General features: G+C 49.2%; 1 protein-coding gene across 1 annotated transcript in view; it reads left to right on the top strand.

The window, feature by feature from the left end:
* The first annotated feature begins 2,653 nt into the window (after positions 1-2,653).
* Positions 2,654-18,293, top strand: part of OTULIN (OTU deubiquitinase with linear linkage specificity) — a 32,425-nt gene continuing 16,785 nt past the window's right edge. Inside the window, exons 1-3 of the mRNA XM_052659120.1 lie at positions 2,654-2,898; positions 11,480-11,556; positions 17,102-17,196. Of these exons, the coding sequence (XP_052515080.1) occupies positions 2,747-2,898; positions 11,480-11,556; positions 17,102-17,196 (324 nt within the window). The 5' untranslated portion in view covers positions 2,654-2,746. The remainder of the gene's footprint in view (positions 2,899-11,479; positions 11,557-17,101; positions 17,197-18,293) is intronic.

Below are 18,293 nucleotides of genomic sequence, written 5' to 3'. Positions count from 1 at the left end.
GGAGGCTTTTTCAAGATCTGGTCTCTCTCTCCAGCGCCCTTATTGGAGGGAACAGCGGAGCTGCCACTACATATTATTGGAGGTTCGTCTTTCAATAAAACCCCATTATGAACCCGTTCTGCCCTAGAACTATTTGGGTTTCGGAACTGCCTAAGCCATTCTCTTTGTCCGTACTTCGGCCCAGCGTTCTTTGCCCCTTGTGTCCTTAGCGGCTGCCCCACTATTCTCTCCCCACCGATGAAACATTTCTGTTTTCTTATCTGTGAAGTTTGTTAATATTTTCCCCTTGCTCCTCGTAAATAAAATCTCTGATTGAAAGGATGTCATCTGAGAAGAGACGCTGTGCTGCGCTGGCTCACCAGTCGGGTTCAACCACTTCCCACTTGTTGCCCTCACGGAGGAAGAGACGGTAACTGCCAGCCCTGGAGCCACAAGCCCAACCCCCTAAGGGCCGTGGGGCTCGGGGCTCAGGTCTCCGGGCTTGTCGGGCTGGTGGTGATGAAATTGTCACCGGGGTAGGCCAGCTGCACATTACCCACGTGGCCCCCATCCCTCGCTCTCCAGTCAAAGGAAACCCTGACAGCGGAGGGCAAAGCTCCAAAGCCCAGGGCGACATCGGCTCCCAAACAGGATAGCGCCCCGTCACAGTTGAGCTATTTCAAATCCTGAAAGATGATGCTGTGAAAGTGCTGCACTCAATATGCCAGCACATTTGGAAAACTCAGCAGTGGCCACAGGACTGGAAAAGTTTTCATTCCAATCCCAAAGAAAGGCAATGCCAAAGAATGCTCAAACTACCACACAATTGCACTCATCTCACACGCTAGTAAAGTAATGCTTAAAATTCTCCAAGCCAGGCTTCAGCAGTACGTGAACCATGAACTTCCAGATGTTCAATCTGGTTTTAAAAAGGCAGAGGAACCAGAGATCAAATTGCCAACATCCGCTGGATCATGGAAAAAGCAAGGGAGTTCCAGAAAAACATCTATTTCTGCTTTATTGACTATGTCAAAGCCTTTGTCTGTGTGGATCACAATAAACTGTGGAAAATTCTGGAGATGGGACTACCAGACCACCTCACCTATCTCTTGAGAAACCGGTACGGAGGTCAGGAAGCAACAGTTAAAACTGGACATGGAACAACAGACTGGTTACAAATAGGAAAAGGAGTACGTCAAGGCTGTAGATTGTCAGCCTGCTTATTTAACTTATATATGCAGAGTACTCATGAGAAACACTGGGCTGGAGGAAGCACAAGCTGGAATCAAGATTGCCCAGAGAAATATCAATAACCTCAGATATGCAGATGACACCACCCTTATGGCAGAAAGTGAAGAACTAAAGAGCCTCTTGATGAAAGTGAAAGAGGAGAGTGAAAAAGTTGGCTTAAAACTCAACATTCAGAAAACGAAGATCATGGCATCCAGTCCCATCACTTCATGGCAAATAGATGGGGAAACAGTGGAAAGAGTGTCAGACTTTATTTTTTGGGCTCCAAAATCACTGCAGATGGTGATTGCAGCCATGAAATTAACAGACGCTTACTCCTTGGAAGGAAAGTTATGACCAACCTAGACAGCTTCCCTGGTGGCTCAGACGGTAAAGTGTCTGCCCACAACGCGGGAGAGCCGGGTTCAGTCCCTGGGTTGGGAAGATTCCCTGGAGAAGGAAATGGCAACCCACTCCAGTACTCTTGCCTGGAGAATCCCAGGGACAGAGAAGCCTGGTAGGCTACAGTCCACGGGTCAGAAAGAGTCGTGCACGACTGAGCAACTTCACTTCAGACAGCATATTAAAAAGCAGAGACATTACTTTGCCAGCAAAGGTCCGCCTACTCAAGACTATGGTTTTTCCAGTGATCATGTATGGATGTGAGTTGGACTATAAGGAAAGCTGAGCGCCGAAGAATTGATGCTTTTGAACTGTGGTGTTGGAGAAGACTCTTGAGAGTCCGTTGAACTGCAAGGAGATCCAACCAGTCCATCCTAAAGGAGATCAGGACTGGGTGTTCATTGGAAGGACTGATGCTGAAGCTGAAGCTCCAGTACTTTGGCCACCTGATGCGAAGAGCTGACTCATTGGAAAAGACCCTGACGCTGGGAAAGATTGAGGGCAGGAGAAGGGGACGACAGAGGATGAGATGGTTGGATGGCATCACCGACTCAATGGACATGGGTTTGGGTGGACTCTGGAAGTTGGTGATGGACAGAGAGACCTGGCGTGCTGCGTCATGGGATCGCAAAGAGTCGGACACGACTGAGCGACTGAACTGAACTGAAAGCTTTCTCCTCACGGAGGACGCATCCCGCCACTGGTCCAGGGCTTTTTCGCCCTCACGCCTCGAGACGCGACACCGAGGCGCAGTCAGCGACTTGAAAAGCGCTCTCGGGGCTGTTCCGGGGCGGGGCGCCAGCGCGCAGGGGCGGAGCACGCGCAGTAGCGTCTCGCGTGGGCGGGCCTCTCGTCTCCCGCCGCTCCACCCCCGCGCGGGCGCATGCGCAGGCTGGGCGTCGCAGGACTCCCGGCCGGCGCGGGCCGCCCCCCCCCCCCGCCCTCTTCTCGGGTGAGAGGTCAGGGGGCGGGCGGCGGTGACGCGCCCGGAAGCGTCCTGTGCACGGTCGCTGGCTGGCGGGCAAGCGGCGCGGCTGAGGAAACGGCCGCAGCCCGGGCGCCCCGACGGGAGGGGCTCCGGATCACTGGGAGGCGGCCGAAGCCCTGCGGCGCCGCCGCCGCTAGCGGCGGCCCCATGAGTCGGGGGACGATGTCTCAGCCCGGAGCGTGGCCAGGCGCTAGCTGTGCCGAGAAGCCGGCATGGGAGGCGGGGGCCGCGGCGCCGGAGGGCGGGAAGTCTGCGGCCGGCGGGCCACCGCGGGTCGCGGTGCGGTGCCCGTCCCAGCAGTGAGTGCGAGGCGTGGTGCGCGGGACCAGGGGCGGGGAGGGGGCTCCGGGCTTGGCCCCCTGAGGGGACGGTGCGGGGAGTATTGTGGGGTTGGGGTGGGCTGGGGAGTAGCCGGCGGAGGGCCCTTCGCATCTAAGTATGATCGTCGGAAATAGAGGAATTCGTAAGACCCTTGTATCCAGTGTCCCAATTACAAAAGTTTTTTCCGGAAGGCGCATCTCAAAAGTTCTGGTTATCCAGTGTCCCCACCCCCACCCCCTTTTTTTTGTATCTCCATAGCTCTAAAGCTAAAGAAAGCTCCAGAAACCTGGGAAACAAACTCCAGCAGCATATACTCTTATAAACCTCACTCCCATCAGATCTTTCCTCCGACCTGTGGGCGGAAGGAAAATAAGGTTGTCCCTTGTCCCCCACCACAGGAACACCGCACCACGCAACGTGTTGTTCTTGGAAGGCAAGTCTCTGCTTGATGAGCGTTCCACCTGTTAGACAGACTTTGGACGGAGTTTGACCTAGTTGTTTTGGCCGCCAGCTGCTTATCTAGTTGTCCCCAACCACCCCCCCCCCTTTATTTTTAAATACGGAAGGCAGTGCTGGTTAAAGTGTCTGTCGCTCAGTCGTGTCCGACTCTTTGCGACCCCATGGACTGTAGCCCACCTGGCTTCTCTGTCCATGGGGATTCTCCAGGCAAGAATACTGGAGTGGGTTGCCAGTCCTTTCTCCAAGAGATCTTCCTAACCCAGGGGTTGAACCCAGATCTCCTGCACTGCAGATAGATTCTTTACCGTCTGAGCCATCAGGGAAGCCTGATCAATTCTTTATTGAAGGTGGTGTAAATCGCAAGAGTCTGGGGGCAGGGGTGGAAGCAGAATGTAAACTTGAAGGCTGAAACTTTTCTGCATTTGCAAATGCTGCTGCTGCTGCTAAGTCGCTTCAGTCGTGTCTGACTCTGTGTGACCTCATAGAATGCAGCCCACCAGGCTCCCCCGTCCCTGGGATTCTCCAGGAAAGAACACCGGAGTGGGTTGCCATTTCCTTCTCCATGCAAATGGTAGTCACATACAAATGCCTTTGGGATTCCACTCAGAAAACCAGTTTGACAGATTAGCAGGAAAGTGCCCTGCGCGTCCCACTCTCCCCCCACCCCCATTTCCTAAAAAAGGCGTTCTGGGTGGGAACTGTTATTACAGATAATATATTATAATCATCTGGCTTGCATGGTCCTTTATTATGTACGGTGATATTCTTATTGAGCACCCAGACCCCTTGGGAGAGTGTTCAGTTCAAGCTGCACTTAATGGTCACTGGGAAAGTTTGAGAGCAGGAGGTTTCAAACTCCTGACTCCAGGAGCCAGCCAGATGTAGACCATGGGTTCCTGGAGAGCTGAGTCTGATGGAGGTAGAATCCACTAAGTTCCAACCTGTGTGTGTTAGTCACTCAGTCATGTCTGACTTTGTGATGCCAAGAACTACAGCCCGCCAGGCTCTGCTGTCCATGGGATTCTCCAGGCAAGAATACTGGAGTGGGTTGCCATTTCTTTCTCTAGGGAATCTTCCCGACCCAGGGATCGAATCTGGGTCTCCTGCATTGCAGTCAGATTCTTTACCATCTGCGCCACCAGGGAAGCCCAGCCAATAGTTGCTGGATTTTCTGTAAAGAATCCAAAGATTCTGACTTTTGTTTGAAATGTTCTTTTTTAAAAATTTTTTACTTTATTTAAAAGATTTGTTTACTTATTTATTGGTTTTGTTTTGGCTGGACGGAACAGCATGGCATGTGGGATCTTAGTTCCCTGACCAGGGATGGAACCTGTGTTCTCTGCAGTGGCCGCTTAGAATCTTAACCACTGGACCGACAGGGAAGTCCCCTATTTTATTTTTTCAAAACTTCATCCATGTGCTTTATTTTTATTTTCTATTTTTATTTATTTACTTATTTATATTTGGCCATGCCACAACACTGGTGGGATCTTAGTTCCCTAACCGGGGATTGAATCCTGGGCCCTGGTCCACCTAGTCCTAACCGCTGGACTGCCAGGGAATTCCCTTGATTTTTAAATAGTAGCCTTTTATTTTTAAATTGAAACCACTGTGCAGGCCCATGTGTGAGCAGCTGTGACCTGTGGTTGCAGTTTTGCTCTGTACCTCTGAGCCCTACTTTAGACTCGGCAACTGATAAAGTGGGCGTGGTCTTTTGCTTCTGCCCCTTCGAGGCTCATGCTGGTTCCTACCTGCTGCTGCCAGGCTAACTGCTGTTCCCTCACTTATGCCCAGGTGGTCTGAGCTGTGCCCCCACCTACTGGCCCTGGCCCTCAAATGCTGCTTCTCAGCCTCAACCATTTCATGGCCTCCCCTGGGAGATGCAGAAACTTTGAACCAGGGTCCCCAAGATACACAGAGTTATTTGGCAAGTTTTTCTGCTGGATGTGGTTCCCAGAGTCTGAGTGCCTGAGGAAGTGGGTCATGGTGCAAAAGGAGCACTCTTTGCTGATGCACAGATTCTGTGGCGCAGGTATCTCTTCTGTCTGCTGTCAGCAGAGCTATAGGCGTGGAGCTGAAAGGCATCTGAAAACCCCAGTCCAGGTTTGTCACTTGGTGCGTCAGGAAGCTGAGCTGCGGATCTGATCTGTATAGCTTGGCCAGGGAGGTGCAGGGAGTAGGTTCCAGGGCTACGTCCCCTGATGCCTGGGCGCCGGGGACTGCCCCCCCTGCCGCCCACCCCCCCCCCAACCCCCCAGGTCTTTGTGGCTTCATCAGCAAAACTGGGCAGAGAGGCATGACTTATAATGACTGCAAACTTCACTTTTTTTTTTTTCTGGAATAGATGTTCCAGTTTGCCTTTTAAGTAGTAGCTTAATTTCTTTTTCTTGCTATTTTTGTTGTCTTTGATGACCTCATTCTCTTTTAACTGGTAAGAGAACAAAGGGAAGCAAGGGAAAGGAGGTGAAAAGAATTTCAGATGGCAGCTTCTGAACATTACATCCCACGTTTTGGGCTTTCCTGTTTGTTGTATGGGCAGTGGGGCTGCTTATCCTGTGTTGTGATATTTTCTTAAGGGCCAGAGAAACTGCTGCGTCACATTGTCCGTTGTATAGTTTGCAGTGTCGCGTGTGCCGTTCTTCCACGATGATGCGTGCAGCCTAATAGTTGAGTGCCGATGTAGGGACATAGTGGAATGCCTGAACTAGGTCCTAAAATGGTTTTTTAACCTTGTGTTTTTCTGTGACTGGAGCCAAGTCTCTTCTTCCCACCCAGAGAGTTAAGTTTGATCTGCACAGAAATTGAGTATTGCACCTGCCAATACGAAACACCATAAGATGCAGATGTTTGGGGACATCCCACAGAGTCATTTTAATTCATTCAGTGGGTAGAAGTTATGAATACAAACCCAACTTTGGCAGCCTTTATACATTCAGAATATGACTCTGAGGGTATTAGCGATGAGTCGACAGAGGGATGGCTCATTTCCTAGGCTTTCCATAGGATACAGATTCCTTGTGACTGGGCTAACTGTGATTTCCCCCCAGAGAAATCGTGGGGGAGACAGACACACAGATCTTGTGGATAAGCTGCATTCTGAATTGCCTTCCTTCCCTTCCTTCATTTGAGAACTGTGGTTGGCTGGCATCCCTTGGACAAGCCCCAAGGATGGCTCACACGACGACGCAGGGTCCTTTTTGAGGAAGGGTTAGGTCAGACCCGATTTAGTTGGCTTCTTTGGAAACTTCCTCACTCCTCCTGTGAGCAGGTCTCCTATCCTCCGTCCCCTGCTCACCTGACCCATAAAATCGAAACTTAGGGTGGGTCCACTTCTTCCTTTCAGCTAAGCTAAGACTCTGGCCCCCGAGGACCAGGGTGGCCCTGGACGTGGTTTGTGGCCAGGCTAGACATGCTTTGGGAATTGAGAAGCGAGCCTACTCCATGGTCTTCTCTATCTGCCTGAGGAGGGGACAGGGTTTAAATCTGGGGTCCACAGGCTCGCAGTGTGGAGAGGGCAGCATGCTGTGTCTGTGTACCCTTCTGAAATCGAAAGCAAAATTGTATGCATATTTATGTCTTTCTGGACTGAGGTTCAGAGGAAAGCTGTGGATTCTCAGAAGGGCTATAACTAACAACTTGTGAAGCCCTTGCTCTTGGGTGTTGCTAAGTGTACTGTCGAGCGAATGTTTTTTCCCACCCACCTCACACTTTAGTGGCTCCGGGGGTGCTGTCTTTGATGGGGTAACAGCTACTCCCTTCTGGTCCTTTCCCCACCTGGGAGTAGAACCTGCTTCAGAGCTGGGGTGCCCCTGAGAAACCTTAGGTTGCAGGGGTCCAGGTTGTCCCCAGACCCCTCTGGGAGTCACTGAGCCAGTCACGGAAAGTCCACTTGGAGAACGGAGGCGGAATTTTGGCCTGGGCGCCGGTACTTTCCTACATTTGATGTGTGGCTCACTCATCTTAGGCAACCGCTGAGAGGTGGAGGAAGGCTGAGTAGAGTGATCTTTGCTTTTCCTGTGCCTGTGTGGGACGGTGCCCGGTGTCACGGTGGTTGCCACTGTCTCACCGACACTGCCCGGGCTGTTAGTCTTCTAGGACAGGCCAAAGTAAGCATGAGCTGCAAGTCCAGAGAGCTGAACAGAGTCATATTCAGTTTAGCTTTTTTTAGATAGCTAAGGGGAACTTGGTGCAAATGTCCACAACAGTGAGTGATTGAGATGCTGTCTTGTTAGCTTTGCATATATGTTAGAGTTGACTTTTTTCATATTATGTGTTTACTTGTATCAGAGATCGAAAAATTGGCTTCACAGAAATGTCATCTTCTTCGCTGAGCTCTGTGTTTTTAGCTTATATTATAGCTTTTGTTTGGGGAATAGTATAATTTTGTCTAAATGTAGTCAGCATTTTAAAATTAAGTTTCATTTATTACTATCCAGGTCTTTGAACAGAGCAAGAGGAAGGTTATAAGTTAACAGACAGTGTCATGTAACCTGCTCAATGAAGTATATTGCCTTAACATTAAGAGTAAAGCATTTCATTTCTAAGAGAAAATGGGAGCTTGAAAATACACACTTTAAAATAACATTAGGGTGCTAAACTAATAATTTTCTAAGGAGGCATTATTAACATTTTGGTTTTAAAATTTTAACTGAGTACGGCTTACATGCCATGGTCCCCAAGAAATCAGGTCACATTTAAGACTTTTACTTCACTACTTTTCTAGTGATCTGTATGTTTTCTGGAAGGAAATTTTTTGCTGTAGTGATCATTTTGAGCCTCTGGATTTCAACAGACTCTGTGCCAAATGAGCACCTCTCATCCCAAACCCAGCTTGACACACACACAAGATTGCCACATTTCTGAAACTGGTCAGCACGGGGGATCTGATCTTATCAAATAGCCCCTTTCCTTTCATTGTTTCCCTGTCTTCCTTTCCCAAACAAAAATTTAAACCTCCAGCTATTTCAGATTCCTGATTTTAAATATAATTTCTTTTTGCTGTTAAAAATATCATTTCCTTTTTGATATTTAAAAAAAGTTAAAGGTTTATTGAGTGAAGTATCTTCTTAAATAAAATTATTTTAATTTTTCTTGTTTTCCCACATCTCTCTTTCTAGTTGGCGGTCCTCGTGTTGGAGGAATATTTCATTTTGGCTGTTAAATGTCTTGTTTTCTGACTGTACTGATTGAACTTTATTGTTTGAACTTAATAGCTTCTCTCCAAGTAAATACAGTGGCCTTTAAAAGCCGTGTTACAGTTTCCCTGGTGGCTTTGGCAAGTTAGCAGATATCCTTGGTGGCCATGGAGGCGTTTGTGAACATCTGAATGAAATAGTGTGGCTAAAGTGATTTGAATACACTCTGGGCCTCCCATTCATCAATTTCTGCTGTGCTTCTTCTGTATGTCTTGAATCACCGCATTTCTGTTTCCAGTAGCTTCCCTTTCTGTTCTGTCTTCCCGTTGCACTTCGTTCTCCTGTAGGCTTCTCTTCGTTTCTCTGCTGTTGGTCTTTGTGGGAGTCTGTATTTGCGGCTGTTCAGAGAGATCCTCGTTTAGAGAACCTCCTCTGGGCCCTGGTGTTGCCATGCACTTTGGTTATCCTGTAGATAAGAAAGGCAGGAGACAAGAGTGGAGGCAGAGACGCCTGCCTGTAGCCACAGAATTCGCATGAAGTGAGAATAGCTTCATAGTCCGTTAGAACCAAGAACTGGAAGAGGAACTGCATAGATCACTTAGATCTGTCTGGGCATCTTGTTTTGAAGATTAGAAAACTGAGGCCAAGATTAGGGAAGTGGCTTCCACAAAGACATGCTCCTGATAATGGTATTACGAAAACGATTCACTTAAATGCCGGTTTTATACGATCAGAATTTCTCTCCTATTTGATAAAGCTAGGAAGGAGGGCGAAAGATAACATGAAACTATTGAAAGAAGACCTAACACGTTTAGTCACTTTTTATTCTAAGTGTTTGATGTATAGTCCCTGCGAATCTGGTTTCTGTTTGCTTTTAACCCTGGCCCGGGCTGCATGGGTGACATCACACCTTTTACTTGAAATCTCACTGGGGTTAGAGCACACGGAGAGTACCCGTTCCCTAGTATGTCCCCCTCAGTCCCACAACAATAAAAGACAGGCGCACACACACCGTCACTTTTGAGAAGAGAGAAGAAAAGGAGAACGGGTAAGAAATGATCATTGGGTGAATCATCCATCCCTCCTCTTCCCAGATGGATAGATACGAGAATTAATGAGACTAGCTAACTTTTTTGACTGTCGAGTGCCTGCGTGTCTTATTTTCAGAGCAGTCTCTTGTGAGTACTCTCACTGTTATTTTTACAGGTGGATACATTTAGGTGCTGAGAGGTGTGGTCCCTTGAGTTCCACGGGTGATGCACGTGGTTGACAAGGGCTGGAGTGAGGAGTGGTCACACCCTGGCGGTCTCACTGCAGCCCGTGGCATGCTCCAGCGAGGCTGCCCGCACAGCCTGTGCCCTGTTGGGGTGGACAGTGAGCCATGCATGCAGGGGCGCCAGCAGAGCCAGTCACAGGAGTATAAGCGCACCTGGGCCCATCAAGTGTTTGGACTGAAGTGTGTGTGTGTGTGTGTGTGTGTGTGTGTGTGTGTGTGTATGTATTTTGGACTTCCCCGCTTATTTGGACTGAAGTGTGTGTGTGTGTCAAGTGTGTGTGTGTGTGTGTGTGTGTGTGTGTGTGTATATTTTGGACTCCCCGCTTATTTGGACTGAAGTGTGTGTGTGTGTGTGTGTTATTTGGACTGAAGTGTGTGTGTGTGTGTGTGTGTGTGTAGGGCTAGCGTGGTGGGGCGCGTCCAGATTTAGACTTCCCCGCTTATTTGGGAGCCATTGAAGGGTTTCAGGGGTGGAGGGTGTGTTGGTCCCCACCTCAGTCTGTTTCTCTCAGCGGCACCCCCTTCCTCTTTCCTCTGGCTTCTGAGCCGTGCGTGAGGCGCTGGGGAGCTCCCGGAGTCGGGCACGCGGGGGCCATCCCCTTAGTTCCTGAGTAACTCCTCTTTCCTCTGTGGCCTGGTGCCTGGAGCCTCCTGTCCTGCATGAGGAGCAGGGGTGTGCTGTTGTGGGGAGTACTGGGAACTGGGGGTCTGTTGCTTGCAGCTCTGGAGTTCTCCCATGCTCCCCGCAAAGTACTCGGTGTGCCTGTAGTTCCTGGTCTTTCTGGGCCTTGCAGGGTGTCCTGGTCTCGCCTTCCAGCAGACATCGGTCCACGGGCCTCGAGGCTTCTCCCATCCTCTGTGCCTTACCTCCCCGTCTTCCACTTTTGGGCGATTTGCGCTTTCACCTGTCTTGTGTTCCAGCAAAACAGAATGGCATCTCTGCTGCCCATCACCGTGGTGCATCTTGGGGGGAACAGGAGTGGTCTTAGAATCTGAAAGTTCCGTTTGCCCTCCTTGCCTAGCAGCCAGTGGGGTTTTCTCCTTTCCAGGACTTAGTAGGTTCTCGTTGGCTCACTGAAGGAGCCGGGAGACTCTTTGGGGAGCTGCTGTGTAAGTCCAATGAAAGTGTGGGGGTTGGTGGGCATATGCCCAGCACAAGGTCGGGGGGCTGCTTTCCTGTGGGCATCGGAGCAGGAGTGCCTCAGGGAGCTGGTGTGGCCCAGGGGATCTTGTGGATCTCCTGTCCTCCTTCTTCGAGGAGTTCTTGGAAAACTTGCCTGTGATGTCCCAAAGTCGGCAGTTGGCCTGCGCTCCTCAGTGCTTTTATTGGCACCATCTCCATGCTTGAAACTTGAAGAGTCATGAACAGCTTCGCTGATGAGCATAGATGAGTGTGCTAAGATGCTTACATGTGTGGTTGAGGCATTAAAGACATCACAGTTGAAATGGCCCCAGAGCCGCGTAGCCAGTGGAGAGCTGTAAAATGTCTCACTTCAAAAAGTCTGAGTGAGTAATGCTAGAAACACAAGTCTAAGACGAAAGACCCATATTTTATCAGACTGTCATCATGTAATGTAAAAACGTTAAACTTTGCGTGTCTTATAAATTCGTAGAGCAGCTGCATGTTGTGATAAGAAGGACATGTCAGTGCCACAAATTTTTGAAATGTCTGATTTGGTGTGATTTCAGCGAGGAGGACATGTATCGTGCGGCGGATGAAATAGAAAAGGAGAAAGAATTACTTATACATGAAAGAGGGTCATCAGGTATGTTTGGAATTGTTTTCTTTATAAAGAGTTCTTACTGTTTATAGTAGAAAATGCAGTTAAATCAGTATATCCATTTTCATAAAATATTGAGATACACTTTCCTAGGAAGATGGACTTCCTAGGAAGTATTCTTAGGCATTTGGTCTTAACTCCACTGGATTATTCATTTTGCTGGGTAAAAATATTTTGGATTTATTTGGGGACTACTGTTTCCTGAGGCTTTAAAATTTCAGTGCAAGTACTTTGCTTGCGTTCCTTACATTCATAGCATTTTTGCACCTGTGAGAATTTGTCTAACCTCTTGACACCACTCTCTCTTAAGTTCTTGACTTCCTTATTTTCAGAGGGAGAGTTGGGGTTTGAAGTGCGTTTTTCGTTTCAAGTGGAAGGATTTACTGAGAAGCTGGCCCTCTGGGTCTTTGCGTGCAGAAGGCCATGTGAATTTGATTTGACTTATAAGAAACAACGGTGGTGGACTTGATAGCTCTTAATTCTCCCGTCATGTTGTGACTTCCTGTCCACACTTGTGCTCAGCCGCATGCGCTCTGTTCATCTGTCAGCATCCATTGACCCCTGGCTGCTAGGGTGAGCCTGCTTCGACCATGGCCGGCGGGGCCGGGTGTGGGGAAGCACCTCCTTCCTCCCCAACTCGCCCCAGGCAGGAGGCCAGGGAGGGGGCTCCATTAGGGGATACCCCACAGACCGTTCAGACTGAGGGAAGGAGGAGAAGGGGCTGACAGAATGAGACTGTTGGATGGCATCACTGAATCAGTAACGTGAGTTTGAGCAAACTCCAAGAATTGGTCGCAAAGAGTCGGACACGACTGAGCCACCGAACGATTCACAAGCGGCGTTTTCCTGCGCGCCACTTGCGTAATGTTCTGGTTTAAGAACCAGCTCTCATTTACCGTGCGAGTGACAAAGTGTTAAGATGTGTCATTAGGAGCAGAAGATACCGGGTAGGGTCTCCGGAGACAGTTCTCGAGCCTTCCTCACAGGGAGTGGGCGGAACTCCTCCCTGTGGTAACCGGGGAAGATGATGTGCTCTGTTGTGGTCCAGCCCCGCGGCTTCCCGGCCCCCACAGCCTTCAGAGGCGTCTCAGGGCCCCAACGGCAGTTGCACACGCTTCAGCTCAGTGGCAGGACTCAGCAGTCCCGTCCTGAGGAGAAGGCGCTTCCTCAGCCCTCGTCTGTTCCTGCCCTTGTCAGTTCTGCAGGGGCCTCTGGCCTCCTCGCTTGCTCTGCAGGCTCTCTGTTGGGGTTCCCTTCTGTCCCCAGGGGAGCCCCACACAGGTGCTCTTGCTTTTCAGGGGGTCTTGTTGCTTCCAGCTCTGGTCTGAGGCAACACGGATCCCCTCACACCCTGCATCTCAGTCCTTCTGGCTTCGTTGCCCTTCCTGATGTAATATCCTGTGGATGGGCCTCTGGTGAGCAGCCCCGTTTTGTGTGAAAATCTCTTGATTTCACTGTTTCTTGAATAACCCCAGGTGAATATGTTTTCTCTAATTTTCCTTGAAGATTTCATTCCACTCTGTTGTCGTTTCTCTCGTAGTTGAGAACACTGCAGTCAGTCGGGCTCTTGGCAGTCTGTCTTTCCCTATCTTCTCTCTGTCTTTGGTGTCCTACAGTTTCTCCTCAGGGTCTCTTAAGTATGGATTTTTTTTTTTAGTACTTTGTTAGGGATCGTTTTTACCTTTTAAAATCTGAAGATGCTTCGTTTTCATCAGTTCAGAATTCTCAGCCATTATCTCTCTAAATACTGCCTTTTTCCTATTCTGTTTACCGCTTTCAGAGCTCCAAACCAGGTGTTTGCTAGCTCCCATTCAGTTATCCAGGGCCCTGAGTCACACACCCTTTTCACGTATTTTCTGACTTTCAGCCTCTGTTGCATTCTGGTTAGTTCCTTTAGAAAGGTATTCTCTTTCTCTTTTGGAGAAGATCTGTTTTCCTTCCCAATTTGCTTGGTCTTTTTTGAGAGTGTATTGCTCTTTGCTCAAGTTTTTGTTTCTTCTTTTATTCCTTTCAGCATTTTACACATTCCCTTCTGGACCTGGTAACTCCATTAGCTGAGAATCCTGGCAGGTCTACTTATGCCAGTTGCTGTTTTTGCTTACTTCTTGTTTCTTCCGAGTTTGGTTCTACATTCAGCTATTGTGTGTCTGTGGAGAGATTGTGCAGCCTGTCTTGAGTGTGAGGGAGTTTGGCCTTGTTTCTGCCATGTGCTCGGGAGTCACCTGCGTTGGGCCACGTCAGGTGAATTTCTGGGTTTGTGTTCCCAGGGTCTTGCAGTTGGTGTGAAGTCACACCCTGTCCCTGTGTGAGAGCTGGCCTGTGGTTATGAGATCTTAGGTCCTTTCTCCCCAAGTGAGAGCCCAGGTCAAGGCAGAAAGTTTTCTCATGCTCTCTGTTAGTCACCTAGTCCGTGCGTGCAAAGTCGCCTGAGTCACGTCCTATTCTTTGAGACCCCATAGACTGTAGCCCACCAGACTCCTCTGTCCATGGGATTCTCCAGGCAAGGAACAGGTTGCCATTTCCTTCTCCAGGGGATCTTCCCTACCCAGGGATTGAACCCATGTCTCTTAACATCTCCTGCATTGGCAGTCGGGTTCTTTACCACTTGCGCCACCTGGGAAGCTGACCCCACCTAGTCCAGGGGTCAGCAAACACTAGCTCCCTGGCCAAAGTTGAGATGCCACCTGGTTTTGTAAATAAAGTTTTATTGGAACTCCTTAGTTTACACATTGCACGTGGTGATTTTCGTGCATAGTAAGTTGAGTAGTTGTAACAGAAACCTTATAGCCTGAAAGCCTACGTTATTTACACTCTGACCCATTAGAGAAAAAGTTTTCAATTCTTGCCCTAGCCTCTTGATTGAGAGTCCCAGCGTTCTGGAGGGGTTCAGTTTTAACTTCCCATCCTCCAAGGGTCTGAATCCTTGTCCTGGTCACCATATGGTGGTTAAGGAACAAAACCTCTTGGTTATTTCAGCTTCTGGTGACCAATGTTGATTTTCAGCTTCCCCTTTGTGTTTTTTGAGTTTGTTTTCGGTGGAGTTTATTTGGCCATTAGAAATGTGCATTCCCGGGGCAGTAAGCAGCCTGTGTAGCATGCGGATGACCAGAGCAGGCGCTGACTTAGACTGTAAGCTGCTTGGGGTGGGGGCTGGGGCGCACTTCGGATGCTGGCAGCTGCTCAGGCGCCCATTTTCCCACCCTCACTGCCTCACGCAGACCTCTGATTCATCAGAGGACTGCGGCCTGTGGCCTGGCCTCTGAGCCCAGCCAGCCTCCTGCCCCCTCCACTCGATCCTGCGATGGGGCCCTGCCGGCCTGTGGAGGGCCCGGGTGTCCTACCCACAGGAAAGAGCACCGCGGGTGAGGAGAGCGCCAGGGCTGGGCTTTCTCCCTGGGCCCTTCGCGAGCTAGCAGCTGCTCTGCTCGTGCCAGGACGTGTCCTAGTGGACGTCCTCACCTCTGGACACGTGTGGCTCCTCGGGCTTTCTGAGGAGGTGAGTCGGAAAGTGATTGAAGGGAACTCTTCCTTCCACTAATAGACACTCACAAGGTGTTTTTGACTTTAAACAGTGGCTGCTCTTTATTTGAGGGTTGGCTGTGCAGCTGTGGTATTTGTGGTCTCTGTGGATTAGGCTCCAGGACGGGTTCACCTTTAAGCCCGTCCTGACTTAAGCACAGATAAATGTATCTGTTACCTGTGTGTGTGTCATTTTCCCTTTTGTATAGAAGGTTTATTTTCCTTATGAAAGGATTTATCAATGAGATTTTAAAAATAGGCAATTCTGACATTTTATGTCTTAAAAAATTGTTTTACTTATTAAAGTGCAGGAAGGGCTTAGGGGCTCTTCTTGTGCTCCTCCATCCGTCATCCCACATCCATCACATCTTGCACGGTCAGGGCCTGTGGTCCTTTCTTCTTAAGTAGTCTCTAAACCCGTTCAGGACCAAACCTGGGCCTTTATCATCTTCATATCCCCCTGCTCCTAGCTCAGTGCTTGGCACATATTAGACACAGTGTTTGTTGGATTGAGTTGACTATACCATCTATATTTTATGTACAACTTCCTCTTGAGTAAATATGCCATGAGGTACTTCTGTGTTTATATCCTGATTTCTTTGCTAACATTTACTTCTTCAATATTTTAAAAAGGAAGTCAAGATATGCCTGGGAATTTAGCTCTCTTTCTTCCTAAAACATACAAAGACCCACACATGTGCGTGCATATGCCTAGGCCACAAAATCCAACCCCAGGCCTCATGTGTTAATCAAGGAAAGTCTGAAGGCCATTTTATTTTTTACTGTAACATCTGTCTGATCATCAGTTGTGTCTTTAATTTGGGGGGGTATGTGTTATTAGAATCAAACAGGCCTGTGTTTCAGCTCACATTGAGAGCTCCGTTAGTTTTTGGCTGATTATCAACAGTTTATAGCCCTTTGGGATCAAAACAGGATATAACAAAATAAAGATTATTAAATATACATCTGTAATAGAAGTGTTATCTCTTTGTATAATGGATGTGAAAAAATTACAAATCACTAGCTATATGGTCTCATGGCTTAGACTACTGCATGTTTGAATGAACATTATTCGAGGATACCTAGGTCAGTGTGGTTGCCGGTGCTGAGGGCACAGCTGGGAAACAGACCAAGCCCCTGCCCTCAGGGAGCTCATGTTTTGCTGTGTGTGTCTATGTGTGTGTGTGTGTGTGTGTGTGTATGTGTGTTTTATGTGTATGTGTGTGTCTGTGTGTAGGGATGGGAGAGGCAGCGTACAGAAAAAGAAATATGTTAGGTGTTGATCAGTGCCAAGAAGAAAAGCAGAACCATGTAAGGGGAACAGAGTGAAAGTGTGTGTGAGTGTGTGTGTGTGCACGTGTGAATGTGTAGGGATGAGAGAGGCGGGGTACAGAGAAAGAAATATGTCAGGTGTAGATCACTGCCAAGAAGAAAAGCAGAACCATGTAAGGGGAACAGAATGAAAGTGTGTGTGTGTGTGAGAGAGAGAGAATGTGGGTGTGTGAGATGTTTTGACACTGGGTGTCAGTGTCAGAGGTAAGCAGAGACCTGCAGAGTTTGAGGAGCAGGTACCTCACAGGTAGGGCAGGAGCTGTTGGTGTGTGTAGTGAGAGGAGCTGAGACCCGGGAGGCAGTGGGGGGCCAGGGCAGGGGGCCCTCTGGTAGGGAGGAAGGGAGTGGACCCCTAGGTGTGGCGGGTGGCCTTGGAGCCCAGCTGTGATGGGTAGCATCTCACCTAGGTTTTGAATGCACTGCTCTGGCTGCTGTGTGGGGGATGGCTGCTAGGGTCTGGTGACAGGGAGGCTCAGCGGGAGACCTCTGTGGTCATCTGGGAGCGAGGTGGTGGCGGTCTGCACTGGGTGGTCAGCAGTCTTGGGATTCTAGATGTGGGAAGGACTGCAGTGAGTGAGAAAGGAATTCTCAGGCGAAGCCGTGCTGTTATTCTGATCATACTTTGTCTCCTTATTCCCCCTCCCCCACCCCACCCCTTTTTTTCTGGATCCTTTCACAGAACCTAGATTAAGCGTAGCTCCTGAAATGGATATCATGGACTACTGCAAAAAAGAATGGAGGGGAAATACGCAAAAAGCAACATGTATGAAAAAGGTATGATGCCTGGATGCATGCACTTTGAGTTTTTCCAGTAGTCTACCATAGGTAATTATTTAATATGTCCTTTTGTATGCTGCTAAGTCGCTTCAGTCGTGTCCGACTCTGTGCGACCCCATAGACGGCAGCCCACCAGGATTCTCTGTCCCTGGGATTCTCCAGGCAAGAATACTGGAGTGGGTTGCCATTTCCTTCTCCCATGCATGCATGCATGCTAAGTCGCTTCAGTCATGTCCGATTCTGTGCGACCCCATGAACAGCAGCCCACCAGGCTCCCCTGTCCCTGGCATTGTCTAGGCAAGAGTACTGGAGTGGGTTGCCGTTATGTTTAGATGTTATAGTTATGACAACTGCCATTAGACTGTGTTACTATTGGGGCTCTAATTTTAGAGATGAGGAAACAGACTGCAAAGATAAGGGCCGTCTCAGTATTAATACAGAATCATTATCAGTTAGTCAGCAACTTGATTTCTTTGAAAAACACATAAATGACTGTGTGCTGTTCTGAGCTACGCCAGCCACGGGTTAGCCCCTTGGGGGCATTTGGCTGTAATGTCCTTCTGGCCTGATGAGGTCACAGCCTTGGGTGACCTACGTCTGCTGTCCCCACCTGGATTTATCTTCACATCCTCCAGTCCTTGGGGCCTGGACTCTCCCGTACTCCCTTAGCAATGGGACCTGGAGCTCCTGCCTTTATTTAGGACACTCCAGGAGCTGCCCCCTCTCAGTCCCTTTGCATAACTGGGTGACCCGAAGGTAGTCCTTCCAAGGCTGTGGGATGTGGGGATTCCCATGATGCGGCCTCGCTGGGGCTGTGGCCTGGCTGGATCACCACTCCCGCTGCACAGTAGTCAGGCAGCCCCACTCTTGGTTCCCCATCAGATGGATCCTGAACCCAGCATTCCTCCATAGGTGGAGATTGCTCCTGCAGTTGACCCTTGTACACCACAGGTTTGGACTGCTGGGGCCCGCTTCTCTGGATTTTTTCACTGACTATGGACTACAGTGTACTGCACGATCCCATGAGTGATTTATGCATTTGGAAAGGTGCAGTTGCTGTTGAGCTAGTATTTGGGACAGCTGGGGGTTCACCA

This window comes from Budorcas taxicolor, chromosome 20, assembly GCF_023091745.1.
Source record: "Budorcas taxicolor isolate Tak-1 chromosome 20, Takin1.1, whole genome shotgun sequence".
NCBI classification, from domain to species: domain Eukaryota; kingdom Metazoa; phylum Chordata; class Mammalia; order Artiodactyla; family Bovidae; genus Budorcas; species Budorcas taxicolor.
The sequence above is the reverse complement of the archived record's forward strand: the minus strand, read 5'-3'. Positions and strand labels throughout refer to the sequence as shown.